Source organism: Acanthopagrus latus, chromosome 15 (assembly GCF_904848185.1).
Source record: "Acanthopagrus latus isolate v.2019 chromosome 15, fAcaLat1.1, whole genome shotgun sequence".
NCBI classification, from domain to species: Eukaryota; Metazoa; Chordata; class Actinopteri; order Spariformes; family Sparidae; genus Acanthopagrus; species Acanthopagrus latus.
In genome coordinates, this window is record NC_051053.1 from 20,841,929 (window position 1) to 20,862,353 (window position 20,425).

The following is a 20,425-nucleotide window of genomic DNA, read 5'->3' on the forward strand; positions in this document are numbered from 1 at the left end:
ACTTGAGTTCTGACCACTAATGAAGTAGCAACTACTGAGCAGAGATGGACTGGAACAAGTGTTGTGGCTGGTGTGATCTCTTCGCAAGATGGTCACGCTTTAGTCACTGAACAAGTGAAAACTTCTCCTGCGTGAGGCCCCAAAACAAAAGTCTTGGAATCCCCCGCTAGAATTTATCCAATTAAAACGTATCCTCACAGGACTGTGAAAATCTTATGCAATATTCATGGAAATTGATTATTTCAGTCGGACATCACAAAGCCATAAAACCACAGCAGTAAGACATCAATAAAACATTACATCTCATGAGTATGTAGAGAAGCTCAAGACATCTGTTTAATATGATAAATGCTAAGTTTTCCATTATGGTGAAAGTCAGTGTCTTCAGCTGCATCTGCTCTCGTGCAACACACAGATGAACAGGGATTACTCCTTTACAATACATGAACATTTTTGCCTTCCGACATAGGTGTGAGCAATGACGGTGTGTGTTTATTCAAGGCACAAACATTTTTTAATTAACTACTGCAGGGGTCTGGTGAGAGCTTCATGATTTCCACAAGGAGACATTGCAGTGAAGCTAAATACACAACAAGATCAATTCAATTCTCAACCGTGCACCTGTTAGGATCTGTCATATTCTGCATGTGCATCATATCGCAGCCTCCTGTCAGGGAAAATAAATGATCACAGACTGATTGTTGTTTGCCGAAGTCTACAAAGCATAAGCCATCCATAAAACCGACAATTACAAATGGAAGTTGTCATCTCAAGAGCTTTAATCATACATAGAAATTTAGTTCAACAGTACCATTCATTTAGAATGTTTTAGCAGTATGTATATTTAGTGTAAAGAGCATTATGTTTTTTTTTTCCTTTTTCTGATGAGGAATATCCACAAGGATGATAGAAGCTTTCAGAAATACACCAGAGAGAGAGCGAGAGAGAGAGAGAAGAGCAGAGAAGAGACTGAGTACATGACTAAGTTGTAACACCTCAGACTACATTTTTAAACACCTCAAAAGGCGACATTTATCTGTGGTTTATGTACCAGTGTCCATCCTCCTTGATGCATTTTTTTTCCATTTCATTTTAACTGAAGAGCAGCAGAGCCTTGAATGCTTTCAGAAACTACAATATCTGTGGCGCCAGCTCTGTTTGATCAATGCCCCATATAGGAGAAACTCCTCACAGTTTTCTATGACATGTCCCGTTGAACTAAGAGTGTTGAGCTGTGGGTCAGGGTGAGCTGTTGAAACTGCTTTGGAGATGGAAGGGGGGGTGAGCAGGAGTGGAGGACATTACTGCAATCGAGTGTCATATCGTAGGCATGAAAAGAATCGACCACATCCATCTATCGAGTCATCCGTTTCTCTAGCCATACATCCATCCATTGATTCAAACATCCAACCTATCAGAAAACACCACCATGAAACATACCGTATGTGCTGTTTGTGCTATCTTAGAAGCGCCACAACAACAATTCCAACCAGCTAAAGTCCCAAGCAAAGAAAAAAAAAACATAACATGTACAAGACAGAAAATGGAACAGATAATTGGCCTACAAATCCCAGAAGCGATTTATTTTTCAGTCCATCCATTCCTTTTAAGAGTAGTTAAGTAACGCCACGTGTGGATTTGGCAGGCGGCGAGCTTCATCGAGGGTGAGCCGCTGTCTTGTTTCTTTCCCCTCTAAAACTTTTGAAGCTGCTTCTTTTGTGGAGTTGGTAAAGAGTAAGAAACTTGACTTCCAGAGCTGGTAATGATGGAAGCTGCTGTTGCGGTAGCGTCGTGGCATTCAGTGGGCGCGCTCACGCGCAAAGACAGAGACTGTGTGTTGCGTTAAGGCTGGGAGGGAGGCTGCTGTGCTGCTGCGTGCTGCGACATAGCTGCCGGGGAGGACATGGACTGGACCATGGGCTGAGCTGGTGGGGGAAGCGGAGGCTGAGCCTGCTGGGCCCCTGAGTGCGTGTTGGGAGAGGGTGGAGGCGTTGGACGTTTGAATTTGTCGGGGCTGGCGCTTCTTCTTGGGGAGGGCCTCTGTTGAGCGAAAGAGAAAATAAATGAGTAAATATCCCTTGTCGTGTTTAATGCAACTGGATGGCAGCAAACTAAACTGCAGTTTGTGGCAAAATCAGTCCACCAACATTCTCATGTGGTCATTCTTCTTTTTAAATTCTCTAATGAGTTTTATGCAGACACAGAAAGACAGTTTATCTCAATAACTGTTTAAAAACAGAGAGGTAACTGGTGCAATCGTTCTTTTTTCCTGTGTTACAAACCACAAATGGAAAATGAAATTGAGTGATGATATAACTTGGGTCACCCAAGTACCCTGGTCTGACCTGACAAGTGTACTTGCAGTTATTGGAATGGAAAAAGATTTAGAGTAAATGTAATCTGTCTGAGGTTCTGCTCTCCCAGACAGAGTTATTTCCTAGTCTTAACTGCCGGGTGGGCTGGGTGGTGATGGGTGAGATGTGGTCTGTACGTCATTAACAAGAAATGCTGCCTTGTGGTTAAATACATCCGATCACCCGTCAAGTTGCAGCTTACACTCATTTCTGTCCAAGTTCACAAATGTAGGGATGATTTTGAAGGAACTTAATGTCAAGTTATCACTGTATTGACAAAGAGAGCTTCATCACATGAGGCAACGACGACCATCTGAAGCGCCATCTCAGCAAAACCAATGAGCTTGTGCCAGACTGTCATATCTAACATATGGATGTTGCTGCAAAGAAGCTTTAAAATTTTAAACATGGACACTTCACGCTGCAGTACTGAAAATCTTTACAATCCCCACTGGTCAAGCTGGGCAGGTAAGACTAGTGATGTCAATTTAGTATTCCACCAAATGTGAAATAAGGTCACATCTGCACTTCTGTTCCAAAGACTGCAAATTAGCTGAAGCTCGATATCTTATATGCATCACATTTTCCCACTTTCTGTGACAATGTTGTATGTATTGTCCCTGTTAAATAACCATTAAAATAAAAATAAAATAAAAAGTTATGTCGTTGTTAACAGCCAGAAAAGCAGTTTTGCAGAATATTATGATGTCAGAGTGACAACAATTATAGCCAAAAGCGTGTTTTGTGACACAGTGATCATTGACCACCAAGATGTAATCAGCAAGATGTAAACCAACAGACAGCCCTTTGACTAACAGCTCTACAGTTTGTTCCCCGAGATGTTGTTTTTTCTTAATACATGGTAGAGTTTTATTTCCAAACTAGTTGACGAAAAGGTAAAGAAAATAAGGTCAACAGAACACACTTAAAGTACTCTGCGTTTGAAACAAGTAGGTACTATCCAGTGGCTTTGTTTAATATTCTAATATCCTAATATTCCAATTGTAATTGATTTACCAAGATCAACCACTTCCAAGGTGAACTGGTCTGCTGCAGAATGTTTGTTTTAAATACAAACTCTCAGAGAACATAATATAACTGATGATAGATGATAAATATCTATCTTTAGGACATATTGTCCATGTAATCATAGTGTGTGAGCTCAGCTATTCATGTATTCATGTGTACATTGGAGAAATGTTGTGAACATGGTTGGAAATTAACATAAGCTAAATGCTGGTAAAATGTGAAGGCAGCTGGTAGATTATAAACAAAATAATGATTTACTCTCGAGTAACTGGTGAAGTTCAACAATTTATCAACAACTCATTAAGCCATAATTTGAGCACAAGGACACAAACTATGGAAAAAACAACAAAACTACAATCTCATCTACTTTGATCTTTGATCCAAGCCTTTTCAACTCCTGATACCGAACTTATCATTTTGGCAGCACTTCCGCCTTGAATTATACTGCCAGTACATTCAGGGTCATTAGTTCAGATAGCGTCTGAAATAAAAATGTGCCTGGTTTTTCCATCAAACCAATTAAACATTCATTCATAAGAAATATTACTAGGAAGACAAAGTAAAATAAGAAAATGATCATAAACACACCCATACACCAACACCTGCGGACTAATTTATCCTAATTTGACACACTGTTAATGTCATAGGTGAAACTAAAAACAACACTATCAAATATAATTGGCTGGAGAAAGACTTAAATGAACCATGACTGGTATAAAACATGAATAAAAATTGATAAAAAAATAAAAGTGATGCAAATAAGGTGTGTTAAGACTGAGTTATGACTGTTATTGAAGAGATAAATGAACACCTGATTGGACCTTAGGACATTTATGGAGCTATTCTACGTTCTCCTCATATCAATGTCGGAGTGGGTGATTATGTGTGATGTAACAGCAATATGTGTCAAGATTAAGCCAGTGTTCTTTCAGATTTCAGGCTTGTACATGTACACACCCACATTGGGTGAACATTAAAAGACTTGAAGCCCTATTTACTGTTGTTACATTGAACTAAAGACTACGATATCTACAGAGGCTACAAAAATACAGCTGAATGACAGGAGTTGACCTCAGGGATTGTTTCATTTTATACCCAATATGTTGGAGTACAGAAATAAAACAGTCCCAGACTGCAGATTATAAGCAAAAAGATGGTCTTGACAAAGTCTTCTATGGGGCTCCACATTCAATAAAATAAATCAATGAATGTACTCTTCATTGTTAAACATTTAAACTGTGTGCCAAGTCTGAGGACATTCTGTCATCAAGTAATAAAAACAAACTGTGCCCATGAAGTGGGAAATCTACCACAATTTCCTTTCAATATCATTATGACCCTAAATAACCTCTCCTATGTAGTATTCCTGTACTTCCATGTCAAAATTCTATACTTTTCCAGTCCACTCTGTAGACTTTACTGACCGTACTGAGTAGAAACAAGTCAGTGGCCATTATGTAAATAACCAATTTTAACAGATTTTAATTGCTCTGAACTTACAATTTGCCATGTGTCTGCCTATGGAGGTGCAGCTCAATGTTACTTACCGCTACGGCGTGAGAGGAGCTTCCGTGGACGTGCAGGGCAGGGGTGTTGTAGTGGGAAATGGCAGCTCGGGACAGTGTTGCTGGAGGGGTGAAGCCAACTGTGTGGCTGCCATATGAGAGACCTGTGACATAGACAGGAAGACAGTCACAGAGAGGAAGTTCACAAACTATCTGTGCTTTTGTCCCTAGTCATCATCTTTAGCAATAAAGTCAATTCTGCCTCAAAGTAAGGAAAACGTTACATTGTCATTGTACTATTTTCAACCCAGTATATGTATAAAAAGGGTTAGCAAATAATCAGATTTTTAATACAGCGTTCCTCTTTTTTTAAAATCAGGGTTGAATTCTTGGCATCAAACATGATTGAGCAAATACTTGGTCACTAACATGCACATGAGGTGGCAAAAGTAAACACATTCTTTATGCAAGTAAAAGCACAGATACTTGTGTAAACACAAGACTGAGCGACAGCTGACTCATATGAATGTGTATAAGCAGGTCCTCTTTTTGTGCATGAAATGGCTGGTTGTAGGTCTACGCTTGACTGTGTCCAGAAACTTCCTCTTCCTTTCCTTTGGGGAGAGATCAGGTCTTGTGGGTAGAGTAACAAATGTGACAATAACTGAATGTATTGAAGAAGTGGATCAGATGATTGATCATGGATTGTTTTCTCTTCTGATTCTTGTTATTGCTGTGGAAGCCACTGCAAAATGTTACCAGCCGAAATGCTTCTCCTGGCACTTCACATCACATACAGTGACAAGGCTTATTTGCAAGTCACACTGGTGCTACTATGAAAGAAGTTATAAAATAAAATCTCACTGTCTCAGAAAGTGGTTGAGAAATGCGAAGAAATGGTCAAAGTATGAAGGCATGAAACTGTCGTGCTATAAACACCATGAGCACAGCTGCTCCTAGTGAATCTCTTTAAGGAAGTTTCCAATAAACAAAAAAAAAGAAATGTTTTCATATTTGTGTTGTTTTGGTTTCAGTATTACAAAGGCTGGCTCCAGTGAAAACCTGAATTGTTGTTTTGAGAGACATGCTGACATGGTTACTCCGCCCGAGTCAACCTCACTGTCCTTCACATTCGATGTGAACCGACTCTGGGTGCCTGGAGGTAGAGATAAGGCGATCCCTGGTGTGACTCAAGAGTTACAAACACATCGCCTACCACCTGGTTGTCTCTCACTGTGATGGGTGATTCTTTATGAATTATGGCACACAGTAGTAAAGATAAGCAAAGGTAAGCTTTTGTTGTGGCTGTGTGCAGGTATGCATGCTGTGCAAAAAGCTTCTGTTATGTAATAAACTCAAATCGTGAAAGAATAACTGCGGCACTGTGACATCGATAGATACAACTTTCCCAGGTTTGCACAATCACTGTCCTACATGATAGTCAGACAAATTAATGTTAGGTAACCATTTGTTATGTAAGCATATGGATTTTTTATGGTCCTCCTGAACAAAACAAGAGCTGCGGAAGCTATAAGGTTTATGGTAGAGGGGAGCAAGAAGCGGATTCTATTGGACAACGAGTTAGAGCAAATACTTTATTTCACTGCCACTGCGGATTTGTTTATGGTTCCACTAACCTTTAAGAGACTTGAATGTCAATAAATGTTTGTTCAAGATTTGACACAAGATATAATGGATAATAATGGTAAGCTTTGTTAGAAAGATAAAGCTTGTTTTGTAGCAACATGTCTTATAAATTGATATCAAAAGAACTTTTTATTGCCATTTAGCCATTCTCTCTGATGTGACATATCCAGCTAAGTGTTGTATTGCCTGTACAGCAGCCATCTTAAATGTACTTACCAGGTGATATTGGTCGGCTGGAGCTTGGGGAGGGGGTGTAGGGGATCGGGCTGGACACGGTCCTTGCTCGCAGGCCCTGTGCAGACATCTCATTGAAGTACCTGAGAAGATAAAATTAACAGTTTATGAAGAGTCAGTAGATTATTAGTCCAGACCTTCAAAGAATTATGACAAAAGGACAATTATCCAACAAATCAGGGAAGATAGTGGGTGATAAGCCTCTAAAACACAACATGTTTTTAAATGTATAAATCACAAGATGTCTCAATAAACAGAAGCACAAATTACATAAAAGCTGCACAAACAAATGACAAACATTTAAGAGAGTGCATGAGCCACTATAAAGAGATGTGGACTTGATCTTTTTAGATGACGTCATACTTTGGGAGAATGGGACTGAAAAATGGTAATGAGTGGTTGATGTTGGGCTTCTTCAGCTGTGGAATGACCTGTCTGAGGAACTACGACTGGCTACATCAGTATCCTATTTTAAATCACTTCTCTGTTTTTTAGTATCCATCGTTATTTTGCAATTTATCCTCAGTGTTTTTATGGTCTTAAACATCCCTTTCTATACATTTTACTGTATTCCTTATTCCAAGCATACAGACTGGGAGTTGTTTGCATTGTGGAGACAAGAAATCCAAAAAAGTTGTTAATTTTTTTTCAGCCATTAAAGTAACATTTAAAAATGTATAGTTAAACATAAGGGCCCAACCTATATGACTTTCCTGCTCTGCTTATTTCGTTAATTTGCAAGCATCTTCAAGCATTCAACATCACCACCAGTCGGACTGCAGATACTTTAGGGTAAAATCTTGCTGTCATTTCCTTCTTCTCTCTGTGGCTCAGCACAGATGTCAGGTCTCTAACCTAGTGCTAAGTGTTGTTATTAATTAGATATTACAGCATCAAACATTCTTGTAAAAGACTGAGGTGTAGACTTTGTAATAGCAATCCAATTATATGTAAGCTAGTGCGTGCTGCAGGGGATTTCTACATGGAAGTTATTGTAAAAAAAAACAAAAAAACATTGTGAGTTGTTCTATACAAAGAAAGTCTGTACGAAGGCTATTGGGAGAACAACAGCTGTGTGCTGAGGTGGTATGCATTTCTGCTGTCTTTTACATCTCTTGCTCTCGTTTTGTCATCTTTTCATTCTCACAGGTTCAGACTCCCTTCGTCTTACGTGCAATGTCAGCAGTTTGAATAAGCAGTGGAGTCAAGTGTCTCGAGTCCAGGATACAAGCCACACCCTTTACTAGGATGACGTCTCTCTCTCATCCACTTGACTTTGCTGACACATGTGACAGTGCACCTCTGCTTAGAGTTATTCTTAACTTTTTGCTAACATTTTGTCTCGTCATGTACCTCTCGTCATCCATCTCCAGACTGGATTCACTCTCTGACAGTTGTCTGCACAGTGCCTCCCTGCGCTCCATTTCTCTCTGAAGCTTTCTCTGCAGCCGGATGTTCTCCTCCCTCATGTGTCGCTCCTCTTCTATGTACTGGGCACGCTTCTCTGTGTCTGGGAAGGGAAACACACAGAACAGATTACATCAGCTGAGATGTTGTCAAGCTTATATCCTGGCCACTGTATATCACCAGGACCAACAAATTCAGCAATGTGTTGCACATCAAAATTGTTGCCATTGTTAAAACTCGCAATTAAAGGCCTTTTATGTCAAATAAAATAATCCTCTCCAAACAGGTTAAGCGCAACAGAGAATGTTTGTGCGACACAATGATTTCTTCTCACATTTTCTTTCAAACACTAAAGTGAAAGTGGGTCAATGCTGATCTCTGCAAACACACTGGGTTACAAGGCAAGCAGCATCAGCACTAATGTAGTTCTACTTGACTTGTTCTAAGTTGGACTGACAGCACCCTCTAGTGGCAAAAACACAGCATGTACAATTGAGTGACACTCCCAGGCATGTGTTTAGATTTATCTACATTCATTTCTCTGAGACAGATCAGCATTTATGGTTGTCTGAACAAACAAGTGTTCTTAACTTCAGCCAAATGGTGTTTACAGCTGTGCTGCTGAACTGTGAATTCGTCGTTGTTATTCTGTCCACACCCAATGTGCTTCAGCAGAACCCATAAAACACAAAAAGCTGTTTTCAATGAGCACACAAACACAATGGATAATGTGACCGAATATGGATTTCAACTTTTAGTACCACATGCCTTTCCAGCCCGCTCTGTCTTTATGCCTTACTGATTTGGGGAGACAAACTAAATCAAAGTTAAGGTGGTTGTTTATCAAAGCAGGTGGGACTAATCAGTGACATGTTCATGAGTCGGATGCTCAAAGGGGATTCTTTGGCATTATTGTGCGTGTACAAGTACATCTTGTTACAGATTTTTGAAGACCAAACCCTGCCCTACTCTTTTATGAATTTGCAAAAACAAGAGCTCATCTAAAAAACAATATCTGGTCAGAGCTGCTTGTGATATAATTTCATTGCAATGTCTCAAGCAACAATATGAAAAACATAACAGAAAGCAGTGGATTTTTTGTTACTTAAATCACTGGATCAATTTTTTTAGATGCAAGATCAAGAGTCTGGTTTCATTTTACAAAGCATGCTTGCCTGTTTATGAGTCTAACCAGTCAATTTCATTGATGCTCCCCGTAATAATAAACCAAGCAAAAATGTCAACAAAGAGCACGCGTTGTATCGCCTCACTGAACACAGCTCAATGCTCAACAGCATCTGTACTTTTAGATCAATGTAAGACATTTCTGGAAGATTTTAATAAGGTATGAAAATCTATTTTATGGTTCCTGAAACTTCTAAAAATTGGCTTTAAATCACAGACAACATTTAGTCATCTTTATTACCCAAGAATCATGAGGAAAGATGGAAGCGAAGTCCTGACAACTGTTTAGAATCTCTTCTCAAATTATATTTCAACATCTGGCACACATCTGCACATGCAGATGTCATCAAGCAGGTATTAATGTTGTTGTCTTAGGCATTCAGAAGGAAGCTCTTAAAGTCTACAATGTAAGTGCGCTCTTGAATGCACTAACACGATAACATTACACAACAGTCCTCAAAAGCGTCCTTGAATGCACCAAGGACACTTCTAAAAATGGTACCTGCTTGCAACTGCATTTCAAGCAGTATTAATGTATGTAATGTATAGTACAAAACAGGGCTGGTTTTAAGATAAAAGTGTTCCTGAATATTTCATAGTTTTAATATGTTATTGGTGCCAGAGAAACACAAATTGCATTTCTGATTTCTAGCTCACAGCTTTCTACAGATGCACGGAGGGCTAGCTTGCAATAAATGTGACAGTTGATCTCTAATGCTGCATACTAAATAGATGAGCTTTTGACAAAAAGAAAAAATAAGATGCTGAAATGCCATGGGTTCTCCCTTTCAAAAGGAAGAAAGGATGGAAAGACAATGACATTGACTTTCTTTGAGACTTGTTGTTGATAACTGTGCGATTTCACCTCTTCCTTTTTCCCAAAGGATCTTCATATGTCGTGCTGTAATGTGATCTGTGAGAGGTAAACTGTGCCAGACAAGGCCAGAAAGTATCCTGTTCTTTCTGGTCTGTGGAAAACAACCCATGGCAGGTGTAGGGTGAATTTGCCCCTAACAGCGTATCAAGAGGATCGGCTTTACCAATCACATCCTTAATCAACACTTGAGGGCATCTGCCCCTTCAGAGCCCACACTCCCTTGGATCCTGTGACAAGTCGAGAGGCCACTTACGCTGCAGCTCAGTGGTGCGCAGGCTTTTCTTAAGCCTCTCCACCTCATTCTTTAGGAAGCGGATATGCCGCATCATGTTCTCTGGTGAGTCTATCTCCATGGAAACGTCTCTTGGGGAGGGAGGAGCCGATACAGGCTGGTCCAACTTCTCCTGAAGGATTCTAGTGAAGAAAGCAAATAACACACATTGTTGTGGGAATTAATTGACAGAAATAATAGGCATGATACCAAGCTTTTCAAAATGATATTCACTGCAGACTTTACACAAAAATGAAAAACCTTTTCTTCCATCTCATGTTTTCTGCATCTGAAGATTGAAAAAGGCTCTGATTTAAATGAACACATTAAATATACAATCAGGCCCTTCAGGAGGTAATTATTCACCCTACTGTGATTTAATCCTCTAAAAACATTACCCTTCTGTTGGTCTGTTAATCGGTAATTTTACTCTGCATCATAATTGAGGCTGAGTCACTTGTTTTTTTGTGACAGTCATATTTTATGTGCGTGTGATTGTGTGCAACTGTCAGGGACATAAAAAGGGGCATGAGCTATGGGGTGTACTTGCATCTTTTCCAAACAGACGCAATGAGCAAAACTAAATTTAAAATAATCATATATAGACCCTGTCAAATATGATGTCATGGCGCATTTAAGAAGGTTAAGAATATAAGTGGTGTAAAACAGTCAACCCAAAGCTTATAGTGAGTGCTGAAATTGCTAATGATCCACTGATGAAAGCCCAAAGATGAGTCTGAAAGCTCTGGAAAATCTAACCGTTTTTAAAATTTTAACTCTCGGCAGAGAGAAAAAAGCAACTGTGAACTTAATTTCTCACTTTTGAAACAGATAATGAAAATTCAGTTGCAGCCATCTTTATCAAATTACATAATTTTAACAGCAACACTCAGTTAAAGCCTTTCTCCCTTTTGATAAAACTACTGAAGAGAGTTTGAAATGTTCAGCATGTTCAATGATTCACACGTAATGTGATGATTCCACACCTTTTCTCAGCCTCCAGTTTGTCCATCCGTTTCCACAGTCTGTTGACCAGGGCTTCTTGTTCCTGCTCTAATGTGTTCTCAAGGTCTATCTTCTCCCGCCTCAACTAGAGCATAAAAGAAGAGCGGAGAGATACATTCAGAGACACAAAAACCTTGACGTTGAAAAGCACTCACAGTACACAAGTACACCAAAGGCAAAGCCGAAATCTCAGTCTACATAATATTTTCTTTCACCAAACTAGTCTCTAAAGTCCCTGTGAGTGAGCCAGCCTGATAGAAAAATGCATTGCAGGATGGTGGTTCTGTGGCAGTGGCATTACACAAGCATTACTCTAACAAGTATATATATATATATTCATGTGTGAGCACCAACAACAAATGTATTCATGCACTTCCACAGAAAAACCCTCCCATTAAAGCATGGAAAAAAATACGCAGTGGGTCGAAACACACAGGTTTGATCCATCCGCAGACCAAAATGTTCTTTCCAGCTAACATTCAATGGGAAGAATTAAGGATGGTGAATTTTTGGCATGGTACACTGTTACCATAACTGAACACAGAAGGTCAGGGATATGTTGTTCCACACTGGATGCTGAAATGTGGTTGCTCTACCACAATAAGCGTACCTGTTCCAGGGTCAGCTGCTTTGAGATGGTCTCATTCTCCATCTTTTTGATCTTTTTCATCAGCTTGTTCACCTGGAACTCCTGCTCCTGCTCCAAGTGCTGCTCCAACTCTGCCTTCTCATGCTGGAGCTAGTTTGGACAAGGGGGAGGGTAGTGCATGGACGGAGGAAAAGAGGAGGAGGTGGATGAAATGAGAGGGATGAGAAATAAGAGAAAGGAGTAAGAACACATGATGAGATTCATGGTGACTCACATATAAACTATGTGATGACCACAGTGAACAAACACACTGGTGTCAAATCATTTAGCTTACACATCGACAGTATAGCAAAACAGGAAGTCTATGTCGCCATTCTACCGGATCAGTGGATGAATTTCCCAGAAGAATAAACAGTGTAAAATAATGATTTGGCAACCAAAGAAACCACCTTTGGCAGCTCACCAATCCAAAGAAAGGGTGCGGCTCAGCACTGATTCAAAATGGGACAGTTGTGTGAAGAGTTATATAAGCGGTTACTCATTATGGGGAAAGGGATGCAAATTCATTCATAGGAAAGTACGGTACTTGAGATGGAAAAATAACCATTTCCATTATGCTACTAACAGAAACACCTCAAAACTTAGCCTACAATGACTGCATTCATCCCGAATGCTCTGTGGTGTCCTGGCTGAAATAAAAGTCCGCCAAGCTTTGCCACACCCAGTGCAGCCTTTTTTCTTTTAATTATCACACTAACAATTTTAGGAATTGTTTTGATAATGTGTCTCGCTTTTGCCAATACAATTACCAACCACTGTATAAAAGGCCTCCACCCCGCTGTACTCTGCGGTGAGAAACAACTATGCTGAAGTCTGTGTGAAAATGTATCTGTTCATCTGAAGCCAATTGCTTACAGGCAAACTGCAGAGATACTTTATTCCACTTGGGTTCCTCTGTCCTTCAAGCAGAGGCTGGCTTTAAGCAATGTGCTTAAGTTTGCAGATATCATGCATAAAGGTAATTCTCAGAATGTTTTTCCCCACAATAAATCATGTAATAACAACAGACCAATTTTTCATCAGCTTCATCTCTAGAAAGAAGACATATATTGCCACATTAGAAGATTTCAGATAGGGGACAGACATTATATTCTGCAACAAGACGGCAGTGCATAGGTCAGTGTCAGAGTGTGCTGAGAGGAGTAGCATTAATTCACACACCCTCCGAGGCACCTGAATCATTCATCTACTCGAGCTTAGACAACTTAAATGCAAAGTCCATCAACAGTAATGGTAGGAAAAACGCAAGTCAGACCAAATTGTTTACAAAAGTGCGTCTGCACAGGAGCACTAACACATCCAGTTAGTAAATGACAAAATACATGACCACAGTCGCTCAATTCTCCTGCTGTTATCACAAGCGTATAACACATGTCGACATGCATACACAAACACACAAAGAGCCATTTGCCAGCACCAAGCCAACGGGCAGTGGCAGACACAGGTCTGTTTCATGTTAACTGAGAAGGCGAGATAACGTACACCCAAACAAGTCCATCTGTATGACCTTAAGCTGGGTCTGCTGAGGCATTTGCATGGGTCCTTTTCCAGTTCCCCACTTCTTTACACATCAACAAACCATTAGTCAGCCTACAGCTAGCCATCAAAAGTCTGACAGCGGGTACACAGTTGGGAAAATAAGATTTGGAAAACAGACTGAACCAAATAACCGACAGACGGGAGGAGAGTAATTTGAGAGTCATTTAGAGTAGCTAGCAGCCGCAGTGAAGTCATCTTGAGCCGTTCCTGGCTTCAGGCAAGTACCAATACAGTTGATGATGATGTACTAATGGCTGCACACTCATACATAGGTTGTGTACATAGATATACTCACACACAGCAGCAAGCTCAAGCTGAACACACTTCACAATACTGCATCCAGAAACTTTGAATAAATGAGCATTAAGAAAACATCCCTGCGAATAGGGTACAATTTCAACCTGATGTTATTCTTCGTTGTGTTCGGTGAAAGCAAATCCAACCAGTGAGTCAAAAATGAGCGTTTCCCCATTTTGTTCCCAACACTCACTTGCATGAGTTTCCTTGACAGTTCGTTGGTGAGAAATTCCTCCTCCTTCTCATAGTTGACGGCCAAGGTCTCCTTCTCCTTCTGCAGGGCCTGGATCTTCTTGAAAAGGGTGTTGCTGATAAATTCTTCCTCCTGCTCTGCTCTTGCTTGCTGAAGGACAAAAAAACCCACACAAATACAAATGAGAGACAGTAGCAGAGTGAGACATCAGCAAATAGTCTAATCAAACTGTGGGGTGTACACAATCATCCTAATTAAGCAGTGCACACAGGCACACCGATCAACAAAAATCTGCTGCAGTGAAGTCTGCCAGCCAAAGAGGAAGCGGACTTCTTCTCCCTAATGACTCAAGAGATATTGCAGTAATGGGTGACTTATGGTTGAGGGGAAGAGTGAAACATGGGGGTGGGGGGGTACTGAGGAAATGTGTCTGGACAGCCACAGCAGCTAGCATTACAGTGTGATGATACGCCTGTCCTTGTTGGCACCGGGCTCAAATTCTCCATCCTCATTCTTCACTGACCTCAAAGCTAAACTCTGTTTTGCAAGCTGGGGGAATTTGTCAGTTGTTCAAGAACAATGAGAGGCACAATAGAAACCAAACATCTAGTTAAGCCTCACACGTTTACAGAGAGAAAGAAAGAGCGGGGGGCTGTATTGTGGCTGACTTGCCAACATACGAGCCTGGCGTTTAGCTAGCCCGCTAAGTTTGGCCTACATACTTCCTATCTAACCAACAGATCGGTTACACATTTTATGAAGCTGAGGCTCATTAACCGAGCATGGAGACATATGACGCATCGGTCCATGCCAACGCTGCTCCTGCTGCTGGGCTATTTATTTTCTCAGCTATCGTGTCCTGGTTGGACATAACGTGGTGACAATGTCTAGCAGTGAGAAATCTGCAGACCAAAAAGCTAACGACAGTCCGGCAACTGGCATCGTGAGGTGCCCACCTCATTTTAACGCCCTTTCCACTTGACGTTAGCATCCGAGCTGGCTAACGTTAGCCAAGACTAGCAACGCAAAGCAAAACAAAGCGAGCTAGCAGGCTATCACTGCCCAGCCACCTAGCTAGCATACGCTAGCCCGCTGGCTAAATGAGCAACATACCCAACTAGCTGGCTAATGTTAGTAGAGCTAGCAAAACACCAGAGTGGTGTGTTCAGAGAAACATAACATTCACATGAAACGCAGTAAATGCGCTGCCCTCGACTGTTTAGCACCCAACAGACAACACCAGACACAGCTAACTCACTGACAAGCCCTGTGTAATAAGTGGCGTGGGTATAGCATCTAGCTAGGCAGTTAGCTAGCTAACGTTACTCACAATGGTGACGCTAGCTTTGCGGAGGTCCCGATTCTCCTCCTGCAGGGCTTTGCACTTGAGTTTGAACGTCTCAAGCTCAATTTTAAGAACTTTATTCTCTTGCTGTAGCGAGGCCAGGCGGTTCGTCAGCTCCTCCAGGCGAAACTGTGAAATGACTATGCTCGGTTTCCCCGAATTCGAGGCGGAGGACGACATCGGGGTGGCCGAGCTGCTCCCCGCTCCGTCGGTGTCGCTCTCACTTGCGCTGTCCGCCATGGCTGTGCGACAGTGTGGGGCAGGGAAGACGACGGCAGCTGCAGCGTTTGAGGAGCAGCAGACAGCAGAATGGTACACGGTGTGACCTTGCTTCACGCTGGCCGGCACAGCACCACCAGCAGGATGTCTCCAGTACCGCACGATGCAGCCTCAGACCCATCAGACTGGAGCCTCTGAGACATCTTTACCAACTCCAGAGGTACAAAGTGAGCCAGTCCAGAACCTGTAGCTGAATATTTGGAGTCTAACAGTTTTTTTTTGGTTTTGCTTTGTTTTTATCATCATCTGTCCCCTCTACATTTGTTCAAATCTGCATGTTGGATGATCTTAAAGGTGCCATGTGTAAAAAGTAAGGCCACTTGTGTAATTGGTACTCCGAACAAATATCAAATCAAATCAAAAAGATGGAAGTTGAGCAACTGCTAACTGCTGCTCGCTGTAGCCGCCGTTAGTTCAGTTAGCCACGCATGTAGCGAGCCAAATCACACCTCCTCTATTTCAGAAAGACTTTGTAGTGAACAGAGACACATTTTTTTTTTATCTGAATCGCTTCATTAATCACACACATGATGTCTGCCAATTCAAAAGATAGTTTTCCAAGTGAAGACACTCTTATAATAAAAAATAATGATATATAAGACTGTGAAAATACATAATTACAAAGATTACACAGCCAACAGATGTAACAAACAAAAAGCTCTGACACTACTTTTTCACGTGACTGCAGTTGTCAATAAACAAGAAATATTCCTCCGTTCACTCCCAGCCCTGCTTCCTCCACACAACACAAGCGAAATTTCAATAAAAACTTTTAGGAACGAAGTGGGGGTAACATTTGGGAAACAATAGAACAAATGCTCATTTCCAGATGTCTTTGGTCAGTTCATTAAATATAACTTTGTAACTTTCATTTGCAATGATTCATTTGTTCATCCCTGTTTTTTGTTCAAGTTCCTCAGAGTTAAATGGAAATATGTAAAATTATAAGGTTCAGTATTTTTTTTAATATCTTCTCATGAAATGCAAAATAAATAAGTTCATATAGTGTCATATACACAGTATACATTGATCACTGTCACATTAGGTAAAGCCGCCAAGTTCGGGCTGGGTTTTTTTTAGTCTCCTTTCGGGCTTGTTTCCATGGACTTGGTTGCTTGTTTCTCTTGTGAGATCTGGCAACACTGTCTCGGTGTTGATTACACCACTAGCACGGCAGCTTTGGACTGCCGGGAGGAGGAAGAGGAGGAGGAGGAGGAGGAGGAGGACGTTCTCTGGCCAGGGACAGGTTGACCCAGGAGGAAATCGCTGTTGGGGAGAGGTGCCAGAACATCATGTCAAAATAGTTATTTCTTCCCAATCTAGTCTGTAATTTTAGGTTTGAAACTAAAAGAATGACACATGGCACATTTAACGCTGTGATCTATGGTCATGTGAGGATGAAGTGGGAAGATTTGCTAAGTGGCAGGTTTTTTTCTGTTGTGTTCCATCTCTAGGAAGAAAAAAAAACCCTGCCACAATCAATTGGACAGTATTACTAATATCAATATTGTATTAGTACCACAGTAACGACACGTGAGTCTCATCATCATCTGCATTAAACATCCACTTAAAGCAGGCCATGTAATGTAAATAAATCATACATCTGAGAGGAGAGACTAGGTGGGTCAATTTTTCCATTTTTGTCTCTCAGTGTAGAGGCAGAGTGTGTTGTTCGCTAATCAGGGTTGGTGGTGAAATCCCCAGCTCCTCCCCTGTCCAGATGTCGAAATGTCCTTGAGCAAAACATTTTTTGAGTGTGTGTTTGTGTGAATGAGAGCACTTTGGATAATAGCGCTGTATAAATGTGGCCGCTTTGATTATGTATTCGGCAGAAATCAGCAATATCCCTCATGGGAAACTACCATCGCCACTCCCCACCCACCCTCCCACAACACGGCAGTCAAAGCAAACAAGCGAGCAGCCCCTGGAGAATTTTTTTTTGCTCAAGGACACTCTGGCAGAGGAAGAGAAACGTAACTCCGGTTGAAGGACACCGTCTCTCATGATATAACTCTCCCGGTTGCATGCTTACATAATAAAAATAAATTGTTCCAAGGACACAGACAAGAACAGACACGGTTGTATTGCGAAATCAATGCATTTTTATTTTTTTTGTAGATTTTTGGGTAGATTTTTTTTTTAAAGACGTCTGAAACATTTGTGGTGGCATCATTGCTGCTATAGCCTCTAAAAGACCTCGAATAACCAAAGTGCTAGAATAGTTACATTTTTCAATGGCTTCACTCTGTTAGTAAGAATTGTACATCAAAAAATCTGCTCAGGTGAAAACACATATCAAACAAAATTGACAAAAAATCGATAGTTTCAACCATATCAAAGGATCCTCTACCCCCTGATTGACATAGTAGTATAAGGGGATGTGGTACAGCACCCTCACCTGGCTTCCTTTAACCCCACCCGCCCCCAAAAAGTTACATAGTTTTCATGTCCACAGCATAGACATCAGCGTACTGAGCCATCGCACCAGTAGAACACCACACTTGAACTACATGGGCATCTAATGAAAACCAATACAAAGATAATGTCCTAATGTCATGTAAAGTAAAACTGTCTGCCGATGAGCTAGTGAAAACAAAATCTTCTATTTCGACACTGCATATACAGACTCTCAAGCCTAAAAAGATCACACAGTTTCAGAGTTAAAACACAATTTATTCGATGCTTAAATAATTGTTTTTTTTTTGACCATCCAGTGTTTTTGTCATACAATATGCTATTTAGAGCTACAGTCAAATAATGTCTTTAATGTGTCCTTAATGTGAGTAGGGTTTGTTTTATTTTTTTTTTTTAAATTAAGGAAACACGTCACCAAAAAAAAAGAAAACAAAAAATTCCAAAGTGAAATGCCCCCAGTTTTTCCTTAAATACCACAGCAGCCGTTAGAAAAAAAAAAAAAACTCAAATTGACACACTGCTAAAATGATTACAAACAGTCTAACAGTGTACAGAGACTCCTACACCTTATAGCCAATACGCACGATACAGTTATAATTTTACAGCGAGCCAGCCTACTAGCGTTTTACATTCAGATTAATTTCGTTCTCGTAGCAGAAGCTGCCCTCCCGGTTCCACACACACAGACGAGACATCACACCCCTCGACAAGCTATGGAGCTTTATTTTCCGTCCTCGACCCCCCCACCCCCTCCCCCGACATGATAAATGTTTCTCACGGTATCCTTTTTCAATTTAAAATATAAAATCGGCGTGACAAATGTTCGGGGCTATATGTGTACACAGATAAAGGGGTTTTTTTATTTGTCATTTGAATACAGTGTTTTGCAAACTTGTAAAAATCGTACTTAAAATAATGTGAACAGCATGCATGAAAATATGAGAACTCTGAAAGGCTGCTTTTTGTAGGATTAGATCCAAATTCCCACTTTGGGAATTTTTTTTTACTGAAATTTGATTTTTTTTCTGGAAATTTCCTCTGTTAAAATCAAACCAGCTCTCTTTTTGTTTTCATATACAAACATTATACCTGCTCTAATAATTAATTATACAAGAACCTGTGAAGTTACACTCAAATCTTTAAAAGTGGAACCGCTTCGATAAATTTTTGAAAGCACTTGAAAAGATCCCTCTCCTCCTCGGCGCGCTCTCGACCAGTAACATCGCCCGCCTTTTTAAGATTTTTACATGTTGTAATTTTTTATGTACAGAAAAAAGCTTTTCGTGTTAGTTTAAGTTTTTAAAAAGGAAGAAAAAAATCCCAAAACAATTTACATCCTGACAACAATGGGTTCAAGAAAAAACTATAAGGCGAGTGTTGAAGTTGGATCAGAAGTGTTCCATTAGGTTTCTTTTTGTGTTATTGTGTCTACTTCATTCTTTCCACCCAACATGTGGATTGAGCTCTTTGTGCCATCTTTGGTCACAGTTTGCACCTGTGTGGTCGCCAGTTAAGGGAGTCTTTTTTCCTTCGTTTTTTCACAACAAACGACGCTCCTCAAACACAGCTCTCACAAAACACACCAGTGGACCGATGGCACGTGTCGTTTCACACAAAACAGGAAGCAGAATCATTGTCCACAGGTCCACCGCAGTCAGAAAGTGAGAAACCCTCCCGGGCCCTTTGATTTGACAGGAGGTGAGTTTTTCATGCTCATGCGTACATCAGAAGGGTTCGATTCCTGTCACGTGAAAACCGTTTGTTTGAAGCAGATAGTTGCAGACTGGACCCTTTTGCCTGAAGTCCTCACACAGGAACTCTGCAGCCCTCTGAACTCTTACCCCCAGGAAACATCTAGCTTGTTTCTGCAAGACACAAAAAAGAACATTTAATGTAACGCCCAAACTTTGTCATGTCAAGGACCCCAAACATAGATCCTCAACAGACCACAGACCCTCAGTCTGAGAGAGTTTTGTCTTAAGGAATCTCATTGAGTATTTTTTACCCCCACTGAGCAGGTTTTTTTTGTCTGTTGTCTGGGTTCTGTCTGTTGTCTGTTGGTGGGTTACTGAACTGATTTCCACAAAACTCAGATGGAGGATGGGTCTCTGCCCAGAACAGACCCCATTCCAGGGATTTCTCTAACTTTCTTAACCATTGTGAGTTCTTTGACAGGTTTATTTAGATGGCTGGT

General features: G+C 40.8%; 2 protein-coding genes across 35 annotated transcripts in view; both read right to left on the reverse strand.

The window, feature by feature from the left end:
* Positions 1-755: 755 nt before the first annotated feature.
* On the reverse strand, positions 756-15,973 carry LOC119033845 (coiled-coil domain-containing protein 6-like). The gene is made up of 9 exons (XM_037124408.1): positions 15,523-15,973; positions 14,193-14,342; positions 12,125-12,253; positions 11,496-11,599; positions 10,492-10,652; positions 8,123-8,279; positions 6,752-6,852; positions 4,931-5,052; positions 756-2,040 (listed from the first exon to the last, which is right to left on the reverse strand). Exons 1-9 carry the CDS (start codon positions 15,775-15,777, stop codon positions 1,843-1,845), a joined length of 1,377 nt encoding a protein of 458 aa, XP_036980303.1. The 5' UTR covers positions 15,778-15,973; the 3' UTR covers positions 756-1,842.
* Positions 15,974-17,895: 1,922 nt separating this feature from the next.
* The window catches only part of LOC119033143 (ankyrin-3-like), a 137,617-nt gene continuing 135,087 nt past the window's right edge, over positions 17,896-20,425 (reverse strand). For 33 of the 34 annotated variants that reach the window (XM_037122814.1, XM_037122813.1, XM_037122811.1 and 30 more), the window contains one exon: positions 17,896-20,096. The gene's annotated coding sequence lies outside the window, so the exon portion shown is untranslated. The remainder of the gene's footprint in view (positions 20,097-20,425) is intronic. The other variant, XM_037122791.1, reaches the window with a different exon arrangement.

Coding starts and splice junctions, on each gene's coding strand:
- LOC119033845 (XM_037124408.1), bottom strand. CDS start 15,777: ATGGCGGACAGCGCAAGTGAGAGCGACACCGACGGAGCGGGGAGCAGC. Junction 11,600..12,124: donor AGCAGCTGACCCTGGAACAG/GTACGCTTATTG, acceptor TTTATGCTCTAG/TTGAGGCGGGAGAAGATAGA. Junction 10,653..11,495: donor AAACTGGAGGCTGAGAAAAG/GTGTGGAATCAT, acceptor TTTCTTCACTAG/AATCCTTCAGGAGAAGTTGG.